This window comes from Gobio gobio (assembly GCF_949357685.1).
Source record: "Gobio gobio genome assembly, chromosome: 24".
Taxonomy (NCBI): domain Eukaryota; kingdom Metazoa; phylum Chordata; class Actinopteri; order Cypriniformes; family Gobionidae; genus Gobio; species Gobio gobio.
In genome coordinates, this window is record NC_137120.1 from 32,437,776 (window position 1) to 32,462,270 (window position 24,495).

Genomic DNA, 24,495 nt, shown 5'->3' on the forward strand with positions numbered 1-24,495 from the left:
GCACGTAATTTAAAATATAGAAATAAGGTGTTATGTGAGATGTTAAATCTTTCAGTTAAGTCTCGAAAATCCAGGATTGAATCCTTTACTTGGCCCCACTTTATATTAGCCCTATATTGGCCTTAACTACTATGTACTTACATCAAAAAACAAGTACAATGTACTAACTGTGTTCAAATTGTATTGCAAAACACCTTTGCTGATATTTAGGTGGAATACGGGTAAGGTTAGGGACAGGTGTGGTGCTATGGGTAATTTTAAGGGTAGGGTTAGGTGTAAGGGAAGTGTCAACTGTGTAATTAACAATGTAACTACAGAAATTAATTACAGATGCAATTACATGTAGGTATTTTTTTAATGTAAGTACAATGTAAAAACATGTATGTACACAATACGTGCATTGTATTAAATGATTAATAAAAATGTTAGTACATAGTAGTTAAGGCCACCTAATATAAAGTGGGTCCCTTTCTTTTTATATCATTTAAGGTTAGAATACCTTTATTAGCCCAGGATGGCTGCACAAAAGGTTGTCCGCCTGAAAGTAAATTCAAATTGTGCCAAATAGGGGTCTGAGTGTGCCATATTATTTTAGATGAAAAACAGGCTTCTATATTTTTAAATATTTGGAGAGTGTAGGAAAGTATAGGACCATAATATAATGACCACTTCCTGTGTGGTAGGCCTGAAAATAAAAAATCTTGCAAACGAATTGGCGAAATGCGTTCTTTTTCTATTTGCTTCCATGAAGACTGTGATTCTGGATTAAACCATTTCGCAATCGAGAGCAGGATAAAGGACCAATGATACCATTTAAAATTAGGGCAGCCCAATCCACCTTTTATTTTACTTCTTTGAAGTGTAGACCACTTGATACAGGGACGCTTTCCATTCCAAATATATTTTATCAATAAAGAATCAAACTTTTTCCAGTAGTTTAGTGGTAGGGAGAGAGGAAGCATAGAGCTAATAAAATTAATGCGGGGCAGAATATTCATTTTTATTGTTGATATTCGGGCCGATGGTGAAGAGGGCAGACCCATCCATCTTTGAATATCAGACTCAACTTTTCCGAAAATTGACATGTAATTAACTTTTGAAATAAGGGACAAAGTGGGTCTCAGCTCAATCCCCAAATATTTGACCTGTGTTGATACCTGAATATTATTTGGAATAGAGAAATTAAAACCATTCGATTTGAGAGGCATTGAAATAGTTTTAGAATGATTCATTTTAAACCCAGATAGTGTGCCAAATTCTTCTATGATTTGAAGGGCAATAGGGAGTGAGCGTTGTATATCAGATAAAAATAATAAAGTATCATCTGCATATAAAGAAATAGAATGGATTGATGAGCCTAACTGAATCGGGGTACAAAGTTTACACTGTCTAACAAACTGAGCCAGAGGCTCTATTGATAAGTTGAACATGAGAGGGGAAAGCGGGCACCCCTGTCTTGTGCCTCTATTAATTTTGAAAATGTCCGAGATGAGTCCAATTATATTATTATTTATTTAATTATTATTATGACCTGATTTTTTTTTATTTAGAAAATAAAATATTTAATTTTTATGAAGCAGCATAATAGGTTGTTGCCAAAATGTTATTTGTGACCCTGGACCACAAAACCAGTCATAAGTTGCACGGGAATATTTGTGGCAATAGCCAACAATACATTGTATGGGTCAAAATTATACATTTTTCTTTTATCTTTCATATAATGTATACATATCAATTTAAAAAATTGACCCTTATGACTGGTTTTGTAGTCCAGGGTCACATTTGGTTGTGACAATGAGAACACTCGAAACATAATTGATGCTTGCCATGTGATATGTTTATTTAAAGAAGGTTTATGGAAGAATAAAAGAAAAACCTTTCTTAGGTTACATGTAGACACTTAACATTTCAGATTTGTTCACGGAACCATTGAAGATATGCTGAAATCTTAGTATACACATTGGGACCGTCAGGTGAATTACAGCCAAGAGGGCTTCTGAAAGATGTGACACCAACTGCAGTGTCTCCACAAACCAAAGGACCTCCTGAATCCCCCTGTTAAGAAACACAGATCAACACGTCACTAGTGAAACCGGTTTGTACATTACCATAAAGACTGTGAATTATCTTTTGTACATACGTTGCAAGATCCACCACCGCCATATGCACAGATCATCTGTGAGGCCAAGTAAATAAAATTCCAACTATACTGACACTCTGCCTGATTTTTTATGGTTGTGTTTGCCTCCATTAGAAGATTGCTCACTTGGCCATCAGTCGTCAGTCTTCCCCAGCCGGCAACAATACAGTGAGTACCTGCTTTAATGTCTCTGTCCTTTGTTAAAGATATCAGTCTAACGTTGTTGTTTAGTTTGACTTTTTTCTTTAGCTGTAATAAAACAAATAAAACCATTTTCAATAAACAATATTTTATAAGACTGATGTTCATTGGATTATACTGTTGTTCTTTTGGTTATTACAGAAGTCGTAAAGGCCAAGTTGATGTTTATTTTTTTTATTTGCCTCTTTATTTTCTGCTGTGTTTAACAGCCACAAAATGTATTTTTATTTTTATAATTATTCAGGTTTTCTGCCTTTTTTACCCCATTTTTGTTTCTACACAGAGCAATACATTAATAATGTAGGAAACACTCAAAGAGGCACTTGGACATTTCCATAGAAATTATTTAAATCCCTTCAGTAATTTTTAAAGCAAGAAAATGCAATAGAGATTAGTGTTTTGTGCTACTGTCCAGACCAGATATTATTTTGAACAACTAAAAGTATTACAGGTTGTTACCCTCAAAAGCATGATGTCATTCCGAGTAGGCATGGATTTATATTCTGGATGCGGGATGTAGGACATCACTTCGAAGTGATCTGAACTCTTGCTTTTCCTTAAGTCATGAGCACCAACAACAACCGTCAGAATATGTCTTCTGTTGATAGAGCATATTGGAAATGTGAATTTATGTATAGGCCTATGTGGCAGGATGAGTAAATTCCCTCCCACGTATTTATTGAGAGACTATCAGTAACTCGATTCCTTCCTATATAAGAACTGAGTTTAGCCTACCAGGGTATCCGTCATTGTTAGCTCCGCCCCCTCGTGGCGCGGTCGCGCTGCCATTCAATGCTGAACTAGTGTTTTGTTTGCGACTCCGCGGTGGTGTGCAGGCTGTTATTACCCCCAGGTAGGTTGAGTTTGAATATTTGTTGGTGTGGTAACTCGTGTCTATTTTATTCCAGTTTGTTTCCACTCATATTGCATTCAGTTGCGCAAGCTGCTGTGAGCAATCGTACGTTCTATGCAGTTTTGCGATCACCTGGTACGTAGTTATTCTTTTAACTCAAATGTTATTCATTGGAGCTAACCAACTGATGTGTTTAGCAGGATGCTCGATTCCTTTGAGGGTGCTCTGTCTTAGTGGGAGTCCTGGGGAGATCGTTCCTGCATAAAGGCTATTAAGACGGCGCTGCTGTTTTGCTGTAACATATGCGTGTTTTTATTTCCACTAAAGCCGTTTGATCTCTTTATCTCTACCTGTATGTGCCTGAGCTGTGCACGTGGTCTTGCTCATCAGTCATTGATACTGGCTACAGGTGTGTTCCTTAGTTTGTTTTCTTTATTTTGGTTTTTGTCTGTCTGTTTTGTTCGATTTTGTCTATTTTGTAACTTATTCAATTGTAATATTTTGCTTGCTTTTTGTTGTCTGCAAGTCAGTGCTCATTTGTGGTGAGTGTTTTACATCAACAACATCTGAATTTTTTTTTATATATATATATAATATATAAAATGTATTTGTATTCAGTGCATTGGTGTGTATGTATATTGGTTGTCTCTTTTCTGTGTTTATTTTAGGCTGGCGGGCCCCAGGTTGGGAGGCTAGCTTTTTCTTCCCTTCTGGTGGTGGTATACACGGGTTTCCTGTTTACAAACATTACAGGGTGCGTGCGCATCCTGGAGGCAGAAAGACAGATCGCTCAGCTGGTCCGCTACTGCAACAACCTTAAGTATTGAAGCTTTCCTTATTGTTTGTATATAACTGCTGACTCAATAAAACGTGATTTTAGTTGGATCTGTTTGTCTGTCTTTAATTTTGCAGTGTTGCTGTGATGCATGTAATAACAAAAATAATTTTTTGGCAAACGCATGCTTCCCCCTAGGTATGTTAAAGATCAGGCACCCAGCACTGGCTCTGTTGGTACAATTAACCACGCAGCAACTCCTTGGCATTTTGACTTACAGACACGCCGCTAGTAACCTACAACACGAGAGGTTTCTTCTTTCTGCCTCTCGGGTGCGTGCGCAAGCAGTGATGACGTCGCCGAGAAATCCATGTATTTCGCACACAGAGTGGTTTGCTGTGTATAACTGCTTGCACATCACTTGGTGTGTGTGTATGGTGTGGATGTGTGTATGTCACCTTCCAGCTAGCCCAACCCGCCATGGGTAAGCCTCAGCTGTTTTAATTTAATTTCCGTGTGTTGACATACACGCTGTCATGATACTAACTTGAGTGACGCTCTGCATTGCAACAGTACTCTGAAAGTTTTGTCTATTTATGTGAACTTAATAAATACATTTTTTTTGTACCGATATCCACGTCTCTTTGTCTTCTATGGTAACAAACCGGTGTGCCCTATTTCCATTGGGTAGTTATTTCCCCTTTCTCTGAAAAGGGGTGGCGTAGTCAGCTTATTATTTAGTGTTACCACCAAGGAGTTGGTGTTTGTCATCTAATTATTCTGCCACCACCTCGCCACATATAGTTGCACTGCAGTCGTTAAAAGTAAATTTTGACTTAACATTACAGTTCACACTAAACAAAGCTCTTACCTGTCCCAGCAATGTGCAGCAGTCAAGACCAAGTCATTAGAAATCAGGAATCCACCACAGTTATGTTGCTCATTCAATTGAATAGAAACCATGTACGGTCTGGAGTGGGGTTTGGCTTCCCTGCCGTTCACTATACCCACATTCACATGAGCTGATAGAGAGAGAGAGTTCTGTCAGTCAACTTAGTCAGGGCACACCTATTAAATATTGTTCAGAAAAATCAATCTCACCAGTGAAGGTCAGGTGTGGCAGCAGAGAGGTCAGCAGGAGCAGAGAGATGATGATGGTCATGATGAAAGAAGATATTGAGTTCTCATGATAAAACACTGTTTAAATATAATGGGTGGGTGGAGACACTGAGCAGACCAAAAGTCTTGCACACACACGTACACGTGTGTGTATATTTATTTTTCTCACATTGAGGTGTCAGTGACACTGATAGTAAGAAGAGTTCATTCTGGTTATCGGCAACATCTGTTAAAAAATGACAAAATTTAACGCATAAGATGTGGACGTGTGCATGTAACTGCATTTAGTGTTTTTGAGTGTTACAATATGAAAAGAGTTTTGACTATGCCAGTATTTTTTGGATTGGCGCCATTTAATTCCATTTTAAGACTCTTGCTGTGAAAGTGGAAATTAATTTTGTTGTAATGAACATTATTCCTTTAAAGCAGGGGTGTCCAATCCTGTTCCTGGAGGTCCTACAGAGTTTAGCTTTAACCCCAATGAAACACAGCTGCACCAGCTAATCAAGGTCTTAATAGGCATACTAGAAATATACTTTTATTTTTTTTGTTAGAAATAGTGTTATGATTAGAATAATAATAATTATGTATACAGTCAACCCTAATCATTGTGTTAGAAAGGGAAAGCAAGGAAGCATTTTGTTACCCATTTTTTTTATTCAGAATTTGTAAAAAAAAAAAAAATGCAATTCATTCAATTATAACACTTTATGTGAATTATGTATTTTGTTTTTAAAAATGCTCAAAGATGCAAATGATCAAGCCTGAGCTTCCAAGTGCACAGGTGTGTGTGTGTGTGTGTGTGTGAGTGTGAGAGAGAATTTCAGTCTTGAAGTTTTAGAGTGTCACCCCCTTCACTTCTGTGAGCTTTTTCTGCATTATGACTGAATTGAATGGATTTTAGATATTCTAAAAACTTTGCTCTATATTACACATAGACAGTAAAAGAAATGGACACAGCGACCCCATAGACTTCAACGGAGGAAAGTCAATTAGAAGCACTCACTTCCTGATGGCTGAGCTTGACGACGTAGATGTGACGTGAGCAACCTGTCTGACAGTTGTAAGTCTTCTAGTAGTTGTGCTAAGTGAAATCTGAATCACTGAATCTTGCAGAGACGGAGAGCGTGAGCACGGGCAACTTTTGGTAAGTATTCTGATTAATTATTATGTCATTTTGCATAGTATTTATTTATTTTAAAATGTAACGCCAGTACACCATTTTAAATTAATGCATCCTGCACAGTAAAATCAGCAGTGTAAAAATTGCAGTGTTAAAAGTTATTAATTCCCAAAGAGTTAAATTAACAATCTACAGTGTTAAAGTGTAATCTTCTTCAGTGTAATTATGTGGGTGCTACATAGTGTAAATTTATTTTTACACTGGAAGTGCAAAAAAACGCGCCGAATAGTTTTGACTCCGCCCTTCGATGACTGCTGCCTCTCCAGACGACAACGCCATTTTATCTTCATTCGACTGAGACGGTGGGTTGGATTGCTTTTCTTTCTAAAATGAAATATTAAGTACATTTGTTAACATTTTTAGTTAAATATGGTTATGAACACATTTATAAATGATTAACTGCGCGTTTTTGTCAGGATTAAGGAAGCTCGTCAAGTTCATGAGATGCCGAGATGTAACTTACAGAAGAATGTGAACTTTTCTCATGCCTATTTGATTTCCTAGATGAAGGTGATTTTAAGTCTAAAATATTTTTTGGGATGTGTTTACAATTTGTTATATTTTAGCTTATTTAATTTTGGTTTGTTCACAGCCTTCATGAAAGAATGCATTCCCGCCTCCAGTCACACGGAGGCCTGGTTTTACGACGAGTCAGTCAGGCAGTGAAGTCGATAAGAAGCTCTGAAGCAGCAAAATTTGGGCTTTTTCTGCGCAGATGAGAGAATTCTTCAATTGGTAATTGTATATTTGTTTTGTAAGCATTAAGTGTGGCATTATGTTGTGTCCTTTTGTTGAAACGGTAAAAGTGTCTGTGTTATACATTTAACGCGTTAAGAATTCCGTTTGTGTGACGCATGCGCATTATTAACAGTGTGTTTTAGCGTCTTGTAGCGCGCAGTGCTTTTTGCAGACTGAGGTGGGGAAGCGTTTAAACTTTTTATTCGCCCTATGTTTAAGTGTGAATTACATCAAATGTACGTTGCTTGTTCTTAGCACTGAATATGATATCATGTCTGTCAGGTCGTCATCTGCGTCAAGACACAACTACGCTAATGTTAAGGTACCAGTTTTTTTTATAACAGTTCAGTTAATTGTGAAAGTGAGTTAAAGCTAATCTGTAAATCCGTTTGTCTTCCAAATCAGTTAACAAGTAATGTTATTTGCCTACGTACTGGCAGAGCATGTTACTTTAGCTTGAAATCAGTGTTTATCAATTCATACTGCATGTTATTTTGGGATAAAAAATTTCCTAAATATTTATCTCTTTGTGTTTTAATAATATAAAACTATATTTTCTGGTCTAATTATAAATGCCATTAATAAGTTAATGGTAAAATAAATTCTAAACGTGTCTTAAAATATAATGTAGTACACCAAGTTCATTTTAAGATACCTTACTAACATTACACATTTAAATTATATAAATGTATTTAATAATCAGATTAAATAAATATGTAAATGGTTTCAGGCCTCCATGTGAACAGTTTTGTGGCTATTAAACTTTAACAGTCATTTAATTGATCCTAAAAACGAAGGGTGTGAATATAAATAATTTCACAATTTAACACCCATGTTTTAAAGACAGCTCTCAGCAAAATCAAAATTAAGCGTAATCTCAATTATTTTTTTACTAATTTAAATTGTATTGCAAAACTGAATTTTGGAAATATTATTTTGAAATCCTTTTCCAATAGAATTGGCCCAGACCCCTGCAGTGTCAAGGAAGCTCCTCTCATGAGATGGCAAACTGAGTCTGATGACACTGTTCTTCTGAGTGATGGAAGCCCTTCAAGAAAGCAACAGACTACTGAAGATGAATCCAGAATTGTGAGTGTCATGATATATTTTTCTACGTGCAGTACAAATTTTAAAACATGACAAATGACCATGTAAAATTAAAACGTAACTGGGCAACAACACGGTATCTTTGTTCAGACCTGGAATTTTCGTGTCTTGGGTGATTGTGTGTCTTGATTATAGACTGTAAAAAAATATGGACGTAGTGTCCGTGACATCACCCATAGGATTCTGATGAGCCGTTCTGAAGCGCAAAGTAGGGACGAGATGGCTGTCGCCATCTTGGCAGCGCGTCACTCCCGGATAACAGAAAATGGGCAAAAAGGCGGGACGTGGGCGGAGCTTAAGTGACGCGATGACTAACAGACAGCAGATAAATGGTTATCCACCTGTCACTCGAAGTGGCCACACCCTTAATTATGCAGAACTTTAATGCTTTATATAATGTAAACGAATGAGTTATAAAAAAATTCACCCCCCTCACAGTTGTCATGAAGGGCAAAATTAGCCGTATAGACCAAAACCACAATTTGTACCAGACTGAAACATGTTTTATTCTGCTGTAAAGTTGGGCATTTTAACATAGGCCTCAATGAGATTCTGCTCCTTCTGGAGCCGCTCTAGTGGCCAGTCGATGAATTAGAGTTTAAAGCACTTCCGTATTGGCTTCAAGAGAAACTGCGGGAGGTTGCCGCTTGGTCTTGATTCATGATGACACATCAATCACTGTCATCATGTGAATTCAACATATTAAACTGCAAAAAGTTTAAAATTGTTGTCATTTCTCACCCTCATGTCATTCCAAACCCAAGAAGACTTATTATTCACCTTCAAAACTCAAATGAATATGACAGTCCATGCAATTACCACTTAGAAGCTTAAAAAGTTAATAAAGAGATCATAAAACCAATCCAAATGAAGTGGTTTACTCAATCTACTCGATTGATTTTGAAATAGATTTAATGTAGACTTTTATTCACATATAAACATTAATCAACGAGCATTATACATTTTTTCTCAAATGCTAAAACACATTTCACAAACGTTCCCTCCATGTTCCCCAATGTCTAAACACAACACCCTTTTCTAAGGCTACATAAACACAACCACAACTTCTCACTTCAAAACTCAAACTTTCACACCAAAAAGCAGCTCAAAGCTTTCAAAAATGTAAACACTATACACATCATTACACACTACAGCAAAACAATTGAAAACACAATGCTCAATTTGTGAGAAGGTTCTTTGTTTCATAACTGCCCATGCATATTTTTAGAAACTTTACAGTAATGGATCTTCTTAGATCTCTGCAGAGGATTAGGCATTTAGATTTGTGAGTTTCATATGAAGAGTATAAATCTATAGTAAATTCTGCATGTACACTACTGTAACACAACTCAATGCAAAAACTGAATCTATTGCACACAACAGTACTCTTGAAAACATGATCAGGGTGTGAAGTTTTTTTATTTACTTTATTCACACCACCAGAGGCATAGCAAGCTTTTCAAAAGTGTGGGGGATGGATGTGGTTTGTTTGTTAACAATAAAAACGATGAATACAATGACAGAAGGGTACAAAAGGTATAACATACGAGATTTATAATATATATAATATTATACATACATCGTTTTTTTTAACCACGGTGTTCGGTTGGGTTCTGATGGCTAGTCACATCAGTTTTTTGTTATTCTATTCTTAGGTGATGGGGACAGAAAAAAATTCAAATTTTTTATTTTACTTAAAAGACTTGAAAAACCTTACTTAAACTTAAAACTTTACTTAAAAAAACCTTGTAAACATTCCTAGTGTATAGTATAATATAAAATAAATATATATATAAATATTTACACTGTCAGCTCAAAGCTGTACAGCTAGCCTGGATGCCAGCCGAATTTAGCCCCGCCCACAAAATGTTTTGCTCGGGCAATTCGGTCTGGACTCGCTCCATAGAGGAGGAATTATGCCCGAACAGAAACTGTTCGGACCAATGAAATCATCAGGGCGGGCTTTAGACGATGATTGACAGATGATCAACAGTAACGTAATCATCCACGTCATCGAAGGCTCTTGGGTTGAATTTGCTCTTATCCTAAACGGAGAACTTGTTCGTATATGCATTCACCTTCACTATTTCTCTCAGAAACGATGATCGTGTTGGTAAGTACTCTGTGTATCCTTAAATTCTTTTATTACTGGCAAAGATCGTTTACACATCTTTTTCTTGTAACGTTAGGCTTGTTTGAGATGCGCCTCGCCTCGCCTGCAGTTCAGCCAAGACTAGGCGGCTGCAGTGAGGGGAGGAGTGAAAAAAGTGCAGGCAAGCCGGACAGTTCTCTCTTCTCGTAGTGGATCCGACACCTGCGAGATCAAAGGCGGATATCGCGGGATTCACACTCGTGCGCTTTGTTGCTGATAAACTGGATGTAATTTAAGTTCTGTTACTTTTATATGAAAATAAATATTATGAACAAGACACCCAAAGTTTTTGTTATTCATTTCCATTCGAAAGACGTGTTTATCAATCATTTTTACTTTAATTAGGCCTACATACATGTTTGTAGGCTATATATATATATATTTATAAATATGACAACAATCACATAACCCACAGAGAGATCGCCTTTTTTAGAGAGTTTGGGAATATTCACACCTAAAAACATGATATCAGAGTTTTAAAATCAAACATTTTTAAAAAGAACCATACATCACGGTTGTTTAAACCAATAAGCATTAAGCTGTGTCGTCAGGAAGTCGTTTCCCATCATGCTTTTGCTCCGCGCAGTCGGTGGAGAGCAGCTGCGCTCAACTGCAGAATCCGACACATCCGCCTTTCGCTCGCGAGAGTTTTTGGACATACGTCGGCATGACATCAGAGCAAGGCTGACCGCCCTCGGACACTTTTCTAACCGGAATGCATCTCGCGCTGATCACCGGTGATCGGTTCTGCGCAGATTTTGCTCATCTCAAACAAGCCTGTTACTTAATCCAGCGTGCGTGCAGACAGGGTTGCCAAGTGTTTTTGCAATGTCGCGCACAATTGCTACTCAAAACTATAGCCCAAAACAATAACTTTCCGGGGGGGTTCTCTGGAAAAAAATGGCGTTTGGTTGGCAAAATATGTTATTTTGGCAAGGTTGCCTGCTAAAATTCGCATTCCTGGGTTTATATAATCACATAATTGGGGTCGCTTCAACCCGCGGACATGGAGAAAAACACGGACTTGGCAACACAGTGCAGTTGAGTTCTGTTGACATTTGACAACTAACGTTACCCGTTGCTCTGATTGGTTGTGGGTCTATCCAATTGAGGTCTTTCCTGGCTCGGTTGAAACACGCCCCATAATCAAAGCTCAATGGAGCGGTACCAGACTCAAATTCTGACTAGAATTGAGTATGGCCACGCCAGGCTACTGTACAGCAGCATTTAAGCATGAAATTTAATGAATAAATGTAAAAATAAAACACTACATAGACTTCACTATAAAATATATATTGATTCTTATTACAGTTTTTCTCAAATGCTAAAACACAAAAGCCAATCCTCTAAACCTAATGACCAGTTGTCTAAACACATTTATATACATCCATGTTCACAGTACAGTTAGTGGACATACTGTGTTTCTCAGTGGCCTACATTACTTCTGGACAATACTGTGCTACCTGATTGACTGTTGTTCTGAACACCTGTGCACTTTCACATTTTCACAGAGGATATTACAGTTGGACGCGATGGCCAGACCTCATGAGTACCTCTTCCTGGATGAGGCTGGCTTCAACCTGCAGAAACGAAGGCAAAGAGGCCGTAACATCATTGGCCAAAGAGCCATCACTGAGGTTCCTGGCCAACAGGGGGGTAATATTACTCTTTGTGTGGCCATGGGTTTGGAGGGGCTTGTCCACCGGCATGCTGTCCTTGGGTCTTACAACACCCGACGTCTCCTCACCTTCCTAGAGGAGCTAAAAGACATCCTCCTGGACTGCCAACAACACCATCCTGGGCCAACCCTATAGAGGAGTTCTTCTCATCGTGGAGATGGAAGGTTTATGACAGACAACCATACACTAGAGAGAACCTCCTAAGGGCAATGGAGCTGGCCTGTGTTGACATCCCAGTGGAGGCCTTCCAAGGATGGATTCGCCATTCCAGGGCATTTTTCCCGCGGTGCCTGGCAAGAGACAATATAGCCTGCGATGTGGATGAGGTGATGTGGCCCGATGCAGCTGACGCTGCCATGACGTGGCCTAGCCAGTCTCCAGACCTAAACCCAATAGAGAATCTTTGGAGGGAGCTCAAACTCTGTGTTTCTCAGCGACAGGCCAGAAACCTGACTGATCTAGAGAAGATCTGTGTGGATGAGTGGGGAAAAATCCCTTCTGCAGTGTGTGCAAACCTGGTGAAAAACTACAGGAAACATTTGACCTCTGTAATTGCAAACAAAGGCTACTGTACCAAATATTAACATTGATTTTCTCAGGTGTTCAAATACTTATTTGCAGCTGTATCATACAAATAAATAGTTAAAAAAATCATACATTGTGATTTCTGGATTTTTTTTTTAGATTATGTCTCTCACAGTGGACATGCACCTACGATGACAATTTCAGACCCCTCCATGATTTCTAAGTGGGAGAACTTGCAAAATAGCAGGGTGTTCAAATACTTATTTTCCTCACTGTATTTGTACTTTAACTTAAGGACTGAGGTTCAGTACTTCCTCCACCACGTACGTATGCGCGTTTGTGTGTGGTCTCATTGGTGTGAAAGTGTAATGTGATTTATTTTTTATTTTTGTTTCCTTTGTATTTCGTTTGAGATTATGATGTAACTGGTTAACTATATTGTTTCTTTCATTTTTATTATGTTTATTGATTTGACATCGTTACATGTGTCCATTTGATGTGTTAAAGTTTTGTGAAAATTAGACATTTTGTCTACCGTTAGGAAGGAGTGATAACCACTCTAAACGAATGGGTACCCTTGTTCACTGAGTGATTTGAAATTATTTTCTTTTGTCACCTGAATGCACGTGCATGGTGAAGTGAATACATTAGTGTACGTTTGAAGTGCGTAGTGAAGTTCGGGTGTTTTATTATTTCTCCCTGCCATCTTACATATATTTTTGATTGTGGATTGAAATCTTATATTTGTTTTTTTCTATTTTGTTTATGTTTTCCTGAGTGTGTGTGGAACTGGTATAAAGTAATTGCCATTTTTCTACATTTTCTCGTCTCTACTTTATCTTTGTGGGACCGAACCCACCTATCCTATTGGACAATTAGTTCCCTGTGTGAAATTCCCAGGGTGGCGTAGTCGGAGTTATAAACTTTATGAAGTTCTGATTTACTATCTTTTAATTATACATAATACAATTAGTCCAAAATAATACAACAAACCCGACTGGTGCCACATTTTGATCTCTGAGACTTTACAGAGATTTAACAAAGCTATGTTACAATTCAAATCCTGTTTTTTATGTATTATTTATTTAATTATTATGACCTGATTTTTTTATTTTTATTTTTATAAAATAAAATAAAAATATTTAAAAAAAATTATGATGCAGCATAAAAATAGTAATAAGTAATTGGACTTAAGTTGCACAGGTATATTTGTGGCAATAGCCAACAATACATTGTACAGGTCCAAATTATACATTTTTCTTTTATGCCAAAAATCATTAGGATATTAAGTTAAGATCATGTATCCATGAAGATATTTTGTAAATTTCCTACCGTAAATATATATTAAAAAATATTATTAGTAGTGATATGCCTTGCTATGGACTTCATTTGGACAACTTTAAAGGTGATTTATTTATTTATTTTTTGCACCCTCAGATTGCAGATTTTCAAATAGTTGTATCTCGGACAAATATTGTCCTGTCCTAACAAACCATAAATCAATGGAAAGCTTTCATATAATGTATACATCTCAATTTAAAGAAATGGACCCTTATGACTGGTTTTATGGACCAGGGTCACATTTGGTTGTAACAATGAGAACACTTGAAGCATAATTGATGCTTGCCATGTAATATGTTTATTTAAAGAAGGTTTATGGAAGAATTAAAAAAATAAAACCTTTCTTGGGTTACATGTAGACACTTAACATTTCAGATTTGTTCACGGAACCATTGAAGATATGCTGAAATCTTAGTATACACATTAGGACCGTCAGGTGAATTACAGCGAAGAGGGCTTCTGAAAGATGTGACACCAACAGCAGTGTCTCCACAAACCAAAGGACCTCCTGCATCCCCCTGTTAAGAAACACAGATCAACACATCACTAGTGAAACCGGTTTGTACATTACCATAAAGACTGTGAATTATCTTTTGTACATACTTTGCAGGATCCACCACCGCCATATGCACAGATCATCTGTGAGGCCAAGTAATTAAAATTCCAACTATGCTGACACTCTGCCTGATTTTTTATGGTTGTGTTTGCCTCCATTAGAAAATCACTCAATGGGCCATCAGTCTTCAGTCTTCCCCAGCCGGCAACACTACAGCGAGTACCTGCTTTAATGTCTCTGTCCTTTGGTAAAGATATCGGTCTAACTTTGTTGTTTAGTTGGACTTTTTTCTTTAGCTGTAATTAAAAAAATAAAATCATTTTCAATAAACAATCTTTTATAAGACAGTTGTTTTTTTTGCCTCTTTATTTTCTGCTGTGTTTAACAGCCACAAAAATTATTTAATAATTGTTCAGGTTTTCTGCCTTTTTTGCCCCATTATTGTTTCTACACAGAGCAATAAATGAATAATGTAGGAAACACTCAGAGGCACTTGGCCATTTCCATAGAAATTATTTAAATCCCTTCAGTAATTTTTAAAGTAAGAAAATGCAATAGAGATTAGTGGTTTGTGCTACTGTTTCTAGACCAGATATTATTTTGAACTACTAAAAGTATTACAGGTTGTTACCCTCAAAAGCATGATGTCATTCCGAATAGGTTTGAATTTATAGTTTGGATGCGGGATGTAGGACATCACTCCGATGTGATCTGAACTCTTGATGTTCCTCAAGTCATGAGCACCAACCACAACCGTCAGAATATCTCTTCTGTTGATAGAGAATATTGGAAAGGTGAATTTATGTCATACAATACTGTATGGTTGCACTGCAGTCGTTAAAAGTCCATTTTAACCATTTTTTTCTCAATTGCTAAAACACTAAACCCTATTGTCTGAACCAAATGCTCAGTTGCCTGAACCCACTGATTGAATCAATCACTCTTTTGGCAAAACCATAAGCACTTTTCACCTGTTTAGACATAACTTGCCAACACATTTTAATTTTGATGCACCCGTGCTGCATAATGGTGAGCACAGGTGACAAAAGTCAAACACAATTAAAGCACAGATGTCACCACTTGAACACAACAACTAAAAATTGATCACACTTGTGGCTAATGATGTGAGGGAACATATACAGTAAGCCAGTTCAGAGAGCACTGGTTTGTGAGGCCCTACAATGGATAGAAATCTGAGAGGAAGAGTTTGTGTGAGAGGAGGTCAAGGTGGTCAGCGAAGACAAAGAACAGTAATATCTGATGAAACCAGAGTTACTGTGATTGACCATGTTCTTGTCCATGGTATGAGCATGAGGGAGGCTGGACAAAGGGCCAAACCAAACATCAGTAGATTCACTGTGTCCACCATAATCCGGAGATTTAGAGAAGAGAACAGGTAATTACCGTTTTTTGACATTATAGTACTGTATGTAAATGTTGACAGCAATTACTGTATGACATACTGTATACTGTACCACAGTATACTGTAAGTAAATATATGTTTCAGTACATCACTGTACGAATATACTGTAGTATTGTAATGGAGGGTTGGTCTAACTGTTTGTAGGCCTAGTATTCCATGTATATTTTTGTACTTTACTTTTACATGGGCTTACTGTACACAAGTGGCAAACGCATTCGATTTCTGTTTTGTCTTTTTGTACAAGTGCTAAATGCACAGGTTTTTTTTGTTTTGCAACCTGCATTTAGCCTACAGTGAACAATAAACATTTATTTCTCCAGCTTCTTGTCCTGAGCATTATGTTTTCTATTTTTCTACGTAGAGTTTAGTGACTGTTCAGTAGTGTTTTTTAATTTTGATTGACTCGGGGCACGATTTGACAACATAGTTCAGTTTTGAGCACAGATTGAACTGTGAGACGAACTGTGAGAACAACAATGAGACGGCATACTTGGACGAAGTGGAGCAACTGACATCATGGTGCCAGGACAACTGTCTCTCTCTGAATGTTAACAAGACCAAAGAACTGATTGTGGACTTCAGGAAGAGACAGCATCGGTCATACTCCCCTCTCATGATCAGCGGGACACCGGTAGAGAGAGTGAGCAGCTTCAAATACCTGGGTGTGAACATCTCCGAGGATCTGACCTGGACTACACACATCCAGACACAGGTGAAAAAAGCCAGGCAAAGACTGTACCACCTGCGCCAGCTGAGGAAATTCAGGGTTTCACCAGCCATCCTGAAAACTTTCTATCGAGGGGCAATAGAAAGTGTCCTGACTCAGTGCATCACAGCGTGGTACGGGAACAGCACCAGTCACGACTGCAAAGCCCTGCAAAGAGTGGTGCGCTTATCCGAGCGCATCTCAGGCTCAGCTCTCCCGTCTCTGCAGGACATCTACACCAAACGCTGCAGAGGTAGAGCTACTAAAATCATCAGAGACATTAATCACCCTGCAAACTCTCACTTCACCCTGCTGCCATCTGGTAAGCGCTTCCGTAGCCTGATGGCAAAGACTGAAAGACTCAGGAGGAGTTTCTTCCCCCAGGCCATCAGACTCCTGAACTCAGTCACGTGACTCACTTCACCCCCGCACACACATAAACATACAGTCTTTAACATTAACATCCACATACTGCAATTGCACTGCACTTTACGTCCCTATTGTTACTGCGTAACAACCTGTAATAAACCTTGCACATTATACTTCTTTATATATACATATTATATATTTTATGTTAACCACTTATTTTTAAGTCTACAGTTTATCTCACTTATCATATCCACATATTTTTTATATTTTTATTTTTATCTTATTTCCTATTTTTATCTTTTACTTGATTTATTTATAATTCTACTTATGTTAATACTTTTTATTCTAATTTTATTCTATTTCTATTTAATTTCTTGTAACTGTTATTTGCACTGTCCATGGAGCGGACCTGTTTACATTTCACTGCCAGTTGTATATTGTGTATATAACTGTGTATGTGACAAATAAAACTCTTGAATCTTGAATCTTGAATCTTGAAAAACTGTTTTGAGGTGAAAGTTTGGTTTTGCAAGAAGAGTCTGAGGTTTTGTGAATGTAGCTTGAAAATTGGGTTTTGTGTTCACAGTTTAGAGAAAAGGAGAGCAGCTTTCAAGAAATGTGTCTTAGCAATCGAGGAAAAACTGTAACTTAACATTGCAGTTCACACTAAACGAGCTCTTACCTGTCCCAGCAATGTGCAGCAGTCAAGACCATCTCATTAGAAATCAGGAATCCACCGCAGATATGTTGCTCATTCAATTGAATAGAAACCATGTACGGTCTGGAGTGGGGTTTGACTTCCCTGCCGTTCACTATACCCACATTCACATGAGCTGAAAGAGAGAGAGAGAGAGGGAGGGAGAGAGAGAGAGAGAGAGAGAGAGAGAGAGAGAGAGAGAGAGAGAGAGAGAGAGAGAGAGAGAGAGAGAGAGAGAGAGAGAGAGAGAGAGAGAGAGAGAGAGTTCTGTCAGTCAACTTATTTAGGCCATACCTATTAAATATTGTTCAATATAATCAATCTCACCAGTGAAGGTCTGGTATGGCAGCAGAGAGGTCAGCAGGAGCAGAGAGATGATGATGGTCATGATGAAAGAAGATATTAAGTGAGTTCTCGTGATAAAACGCTGTATAAATATAATGGGTGGGTGGAGACAGTGAGCAGCCCAAAAGTCCCAAAACACACACACACACAATCTATGTATATATCTATATTTAACACTTTTTTTCTCACATTGAGGTGTCAGTGACACTGATAGTAAGAAGACATTATTTGTGTTATTTCTTGTTATCTGCAACATCAATTAAAAATGTAAAAGATGTGGACGTGTGCATGTAACTGTATTTTGTGTTTTTGAGTGTTACAATATGAAAACAGTTTTGACTATACCAGTATATTATTTTGGATTGGCAGCATTTAATTCCATTTTAAGACTCTCGCTGTGAAAGTGGAAATTCATTTTGTTGTAATGAACATTATTCCTTTAAAGCAGGGGTGTCCAATCCAGTTCCTGGAGGTCCTACAGAGTTTAGATCCAACCCCAATGAAACACAGTTGAACCAGCTAATCAAGGTCTTATTAGGCATAATATAAACTTCCAGGCAGGTGTGTTGAGGCAAGTTGGAGCTTAACTCTGTAGGACAGTGGCCTTCCAGGACCGATTTTGGACACCGCTGCTAGGAAAAGTTCACCCAAAATGAAAATGTGCTGTTGATTTACTCACCCTCAGGCCATCCAAAATGTAGGTGACGTTTTTTCTTCTTCAGTAGAACAGTAAAGAAGAGTTTAGCTGAAACCACAGTCCATGGTGATTCATATAATTGAAGTCAATGGCTACTGTTAGTGATGGCCAAATGAGGCTTCCTGAACCACTGAGGCTTTGCAGCCCATTGGTTCACCAAAAGGTTAATTTACCCGAAGCCTCATGAAACAGTGTGCTCCCTAGTGACACCTGCTGTGCAAAGCAATGTATCGCACACAAATCTATTCATCCTGAGCAACCAAATTGTCATAGTGTGGGCACACCCTTTTTCTATTGCCTGTGTATTACATAAAGTATTTTACTCTGCTTGTATTAACCTATGCACACACAACTCACACAAACACACAATTTTGTGTTCAACTATTCAGTAGTTCTTTGGGTTAGTGATGACAGTGAATGCCCCAAATGATTGTAAAGAAATTATTGTGAGTGCAGTGCTGATTGGGAGTGCAATAGTGCAGTACTTATTTAACTGGGAGTGAAATAGTGCAGTGCTTATGGAACTGGGAGTGCAATAGTTCAGTGCTTATGGGACTGGGAGTGCAATAGTGCAGTGCTTATGGAACTGGGAGTGCAATAGTGCAGTGCTGATTGGGAGTGCAATAGTGCAGTGCTTATGGAACTGGGATTGCAATAGTGCAGTGCTTATGGGACTGGAATTGTGGAACAGCAAACTGCAACAGGGATGGGAAAAGTGTTTACTGGTTTTTATATAGAAACAAAAAATGTTTAACAGTATTTGGACTGAGACGGTTTCTCTTTTTGGAAACCACCTCTCCAGCCTTAGAAAACACCCTTTCACAGGGCACCGATGATGCTGGACAACATAAGAAGTGCCAGTGCCAGCTTGTATAAATTGGGATATTGGGGCTTCTGTTTGTTCCAATAACCCAGCGGATCCTCAGTCCTTGGCTGATTTGTCTCTGACAAATAACGATCCACCTCAATTGTAGCATCTGCGGTCACACTGGAGCTCCGTCTGCTGTTATCCACTGTGCTGTCCAGCAGGTCAAAGGTCACCTATAATTATACAAGGGAAAACACTCACTTCTCAATGGTTCACATTACATGACATTAAAAATGTGAAAATTCACATAAGACATAGACTTACCACAGGTTGTAGATTGCCCAGCTTGTGAGGCAGGCAGCTGAGCTTGGGGTGTTGTATCAGAATTTCTGATAACATTGACACATTCTGACTTCAGTCTTGTGATGGCTTCTTGCAGCTTCCCTGGACTTAGGAACCCTAGTTTTTTTTAACCTAAGGTCCAGCATTGTCATTACACTAATTGATTCCATTTGTAATGCATGCTCTCTGACGCGACAGACAATGTTGTCAGCCAGCTGCCTTGCCATATTTGATGTTAAGCCCTCTGACTTTCTTGCAATTGTGTCGTTTAGCATCTTCATTAGGGGAATAACCTTTGAAGCTGACACTCTTTTTTCTGCAGAAAGCTCTACTGTGGCCTGGTGGAATGGGGCCAGTATGTCGAGAGCATCTTTCATGGTGTCATACTCCAATGAAGTAGGAGGCCTCACATCTGTCCTTAAAGAGGCTAGAGCTGCCCCCACTGGCTCTCTCAGGTCATACAGCCTTTCCAGCATGCTGTATGTGCTGTTCCAACGGGTGTCCACCTCAATGATCATTTTCAGAGTTGGTCTCCCCATTTGCACCTGCACTTGGGCCAGTCTTTCTTTTCCTGTTGTGCTGGTCCTGAAGTAGGTTGCAAGCTCCCTACATTTTGTGCGAAGCTCATTTAAGGCTGCCACAACGCCAAAAGACTTTTTCACAATTAAATTCAATGCATGTGCAATGCATATCGCATGCCTAACATTTAATGCCCTGACACAGGCAATCATATTGGCTGCAGCATCCGTGACAAGGCACCTCACCTTATCCTTTATGCCCCACTCCTCCATGACCATAGTATGGGCAATAGCCAAGTTGTCTGCCGTATGGATTTTTTGGGAAATGTTGCACCCCAAGCAAGATTGTCCCAAGCTGGTCATTGGCATCAATAAAATGACAAGTCACAGCCAGGTAAGCCTCCATGTTGATAGACGTCCACATGTCGGACGTAAGGCTAACAGCAGCAACATTGTCCACTTTGTCTTTGGCCTTCTCCTTTGCCTCCTCATACCTGGTGTCAACCATGGACTTCAAAGCCTGAGAATGAAAATGTGAATTGTTACTATTCATTCTGTCTTCATAACAAATATTACTACTTTACTCTATTCACATACAGTACCTTTCTTGTTGGGAGAACATATGATGGATCCAGCACATGCACAAGCTCCCTAAATCCCACGTCATCCACAACAGAAAAGGGTTGGGAGTCTTTGATGACCATGTTGACCAAAGCCTCATCCACCATTTTCTTTCTGTAATCTATAACACAGTACAATGCTGGTGTATTGTAGGAGCCTAACACATGATTTAAATAATGAAATAAAGATTAAATATTACTCTGAATAATGTCTGGTGTGTTTGCAGCAGGTTGCACATCATCATGCATTGCACGATAATGCCTAAGCATTGAGGAGGTGTTGTTGCTGTAAGTCAGCTCTTTGCGGCACAGCAAACATTTCACCTTCAACATGTAGATAATACATATTGTGATTATACAGCCATATGGCGAGGATTATGTGATATTATGACAATACATGATATAAATTTATACAAACCTTGTTATGAGCAACCAATTCAAAATGCTCCCAGACAGGAGAAGTTCTCCTCTTTCTTGCTGGCTCCATTGTAAGGAGGACAAAAAGGCCTCTAGGTTTGCACTAGACCAACTTTCTAAGCTTTCCCTAATACAGTCTAGTCTTATAATAATAATAATAATAATAGTAATAATAATAATAATAGCAATAATATATATATATATATAACAATAACACTACTACTATATAGGCTATATATAATATATATATATATATATATATATATATATATATATATATAATTACGTATTATAGGTATTACAACTAGATATAGGCTAATTTACTCTAATAATCTACTGAACTATGTATAATTTACTCTAATAATCTACTAAACTAAGTATAATGTAATATAATATATAATACAAGCTATGATATAATAACTATGCTACTACAAACACGCTACTACTCGCTACTACGTACAACCAACACCTCAACACCAATGCAAACGCCTACTGCAAACCCCACAAGAGGCACGAGGTTTCGAACCACTTTTATCCGGAAGCGATACTCAGAATTAGGGATGTCCCGATCAGGTTTTTTTGCCCTCGAGTCCGAGTCATTTGATTTTGAGTATCTACCGATTCCGAGTCCCGATCCGATACTTCTATAATACATAAAAAAAGAATAAAGAAGAGCAAAAAACAGATCCAGGATGTTCCTTATTTTTATTTAATTCACCTTATATTAACATTCAACAACTCTGTTAACAAACATAGCACTTCTGTGAGGTAGCTTGAACAATCAAGTAATAAATAACATAAATTCTTCACTTTTGGACTTTAGTGCAACAGTAAATATAAAAAAAAGTCTAATATGAAAACAAATAGCACCTAAACTTAAAATACCTGGCAGGCATGTAAACAAATAAAAAGATTAAAGTGCCAAAGTGTTTGCAAAGCCAGTAATGTGCTTTTTTTCACTGTCCACAGAGCTGCAGGGGGCACTGAGATACTGGGTTGCAACAGCAGCCATAGAGGGAAACAGATTAGCATGTTCTTTAGGCGACACAGCCCACACTCGGCACCCCCATATCCCTCATAGCTTTCTTCATATTTGCCGCGTTGTCACGCAAAATTACGTGGACCCGTTGCTTGTCAATTCCCCAGTTGTTTAGCATCTTTTCCGTCGATTGCTGGATGCACTCTGCGGTGTGCGATCCGTGAAATTCCTGGACATGTAGGGTCGCACGGCATAAAACAAAACTTGAGTCAATGCATTGTGCGGTAAGGCTTAGTCCAGTATTGGCTGGTACTGGTACATTTTACAAACCTAATATACACACAAGCATGGACATGTTCAATTCTATTAAAATGTATTTGAATAGTGCTTTTCATACATATCATTTCAAGTCAGCTTTACAGAAAAATGCATGTTTCTACATTACAATTCAGAGAAATGGGTTATCAGAGGTGACTGTCAAAGTCAAAGCCCATCTTTGTAGTGAATGACAAAGTGACTGTCAATTGTCCATATGTCAAAAATGTAAAATGCTAAGATCATACAAATCACGCAGTTAGCTAATATCATGTATTAATTTATGCAGAAACATTGATCTCATTAAAGTCATTATTACAAGAAAATTTGGCAGTGGTGAATGTTGATTCAGAGTTGGCGTCATCTAAAGTCTAGGGGTTGGTGTAATCTCGGCTGGTGTGATCTAAGCAAATGGAAAATAATTAGCATAGCTGTTGTTTATAACATTTCAAGCAAAAGATAATCATGTATATTTCATCTGAAATAACTGGAGAACTATAGCATAGAAATCGACTCGGTTATCTAACATAACCTCGGTTCCCTGTGAGAAGGGAACGAGTATTGCGTAGCATTACGCTAGGGGAAAAACTCCTTTCCTTGAGAATCTGAAGCAAAAATTGAATCCTTAATAATATGTCTATGTAACACGCAGTTTGGCTGCACAGCAGATACCACAGAGCATATACGTGCGCTGATTGGCTGAGCTGCGGCAACTGCATGAACCTATGGCGAGGCAGCTGGGCAGGGAGAACCAATAAGGTGACTACCCGTGCTCCCCCCTAAAAGCCCGCCTGAATTTGCATATTGAGTCTATAAAAGACCCTGTCACGCCCTAGGAACTCAGGTTAAAATCGACTGAAGCAACACACTGAGCACAAGCACAAGCACGGTAAGCTACGCAATACTCGTTCCCTTCTCTCAGGGAACCGAGGTTATGTTAGATAACCGAGTCGTTCCCTTTCGAGAGAATATCTCGTATTGTGTAGCATTACGCTAGGGGACACAATGTTACACGTATGACCCATATGACCCAGCATCCTCTGAAACTCTTTGAGAGGAGTGCAAGTGCCAGCCTTGAACGACGCTGCCAGGCTCTGAATGGTGCACGCGCGCTCTGACGTAAGCAGTGTGGAAAAAAGTGAGAGTAAATTATACTTTTTTGGGTGAAATGTTCTCTTTAGTACTATAAATAACACATTTAGGTTGATTTCCCTGAAAAGTACAAACACTGTGGCTCTGTTTGTCAAAACATTGCTCAATTGCTTTGAAAATCCTGACCAGCCTGACGTAGAAACAGTTCAGCCAATGGCGTGAGTTTGGGGCAGGGCTGTTTGACCAATGGCAGATGAGGAGGATTATCTGAGAAACCTGTATGGAAAGAGTTTAATTTTAAAAGAATGTCCTCAGTTTTCTCTGTGACAATTTAACATATTTAATAGGTGTGAGCTGAACATTTTCAGATGCTTCCAGTAAGAATAGATATTTTCTAATCTGTTGTGAATCTCACGTCTTTGCACAGTCATTCGAGTTTCTGTTCAAGATGTCTTTGCAAACTAGGGTGTTTTTCACAGGGTGTCTGACCACATCCGATGAGATCAACCCCCCACAGGAAACCATGTCTGCTGTGAAGGGTCGAAACCATTTTTCCACTGAAAAGTGTTTGCCATTTGTCAGATCTGACAAATTGATCACAATGGCAAAACAATAAAATAAAACAATAAAATGTTTGTTCATCAAGCTTTTGCTTCACACCTTCAAAAATGCATTTAATCCAAGGCAGAAATGTGGAACTCTTGGTGTAGACATTGGGTAATGTAGGTGAGTCACTTTTGTTTGCCTAATTGAATGAAACGACACCCACTGCAACTTTGTTGCACCCCAGGGGTCCTC

At 38.5% G+C, this 24,495-nt stretch overlaps 3 protein-coding genes and 1 long non-coding RNA gene across 4 annotated transcripts; 2 read left to right on the top strand and 2 right to left on the bottom strand.

The window, feature by feature from the left end:
• Positions 1-1,809: 1,809 nt before the first annotated feature.
• On the bottom strand, positions 1,810-5,166 carry LOC307120686 (granzyme B(G,H)-like). Its single transcript, XM_079807821.1, has 5 exons — positions 5,071-5,166; positions 4,841-4,991; positions 2,801-2,939; positions 2,141-2,389; positions 1,810-2,055 (listed from the first exon to the last, which is right to left on the bottom strand). Exons 1-5 carry the CDS (start codon positions 5,129-5,131, stop codon positions 1,909-1,911), a joined length of 747 nt encoding a protein of 248 aa, XP_079663947.1. The 5' UTR covers positions 5,132-5,166; the 3' UTR covers positions 1,810-1,908.
• Positions 3,863-4,602, top strand: LOC307120687. Its single transcript, XR_013815844.1, has 2 exons — positions 3,863-4,014; positions 4,168-4,602. It is a non-coding gene; the product is annotated as an uncharacterized lncRNA (long non-coding RNA).
• Positions 5,167-6,706: 1,540 nt separating the features above from the next.
• Positions 6,707-12,397, top strand: LOC307120831 (uncharacterized protein). The gene is made up of 5 exons (XM_079808006.1): positions 6,707-6,781; positions 6,864-7,006; positions 7,292-7,331; positions 7,966-8,098; positions 11,780-12,397. The coding sequence occupies exons 3-5, from the start codon at positions 7,324-7,326 to the stop codon at positions 12,080-12,082; spliced, it is 444 nt and encodes a 147-aa protein (XP_079664132.1). The 5' UTR covers positions 6,707-6,781; positions 6,864-7,006; positions 7,292-7,323; the 3' UTR covers positions 12,083-12,397.
• Positions 12,398-14,094: 1,697 nt separating this feature from the next.
• Positions 14,095-18,703, bottom strand: LOC307120447 (granzyme B(G,H)-like). Its single transcript, XM_079807480.1, has 6 exons — positions 18,589-18,703; positions 17,892-17,991; positions 17,550-17,700; positions 15,001-15,139; positions 14,417-14,665; positions 14,095-14,331 (listed from the first exon to the last, which is right to left on the bottom strand). Exons 2-6 carry the CDS (start codon positions 17,950-17,952, stop codon positions 14,185-14,187), a joined length of 747 nt encoding a protein of 248 aa, XP_079663606.1. The 5' UTR covers positions 17,953-17,991; positions 18,589-18,703; the 3' UTR covers positions 14,095-14,184.
• Between the last annotated feature and the right edge of the window lie 5,792 nt (positions 18,704-24,495).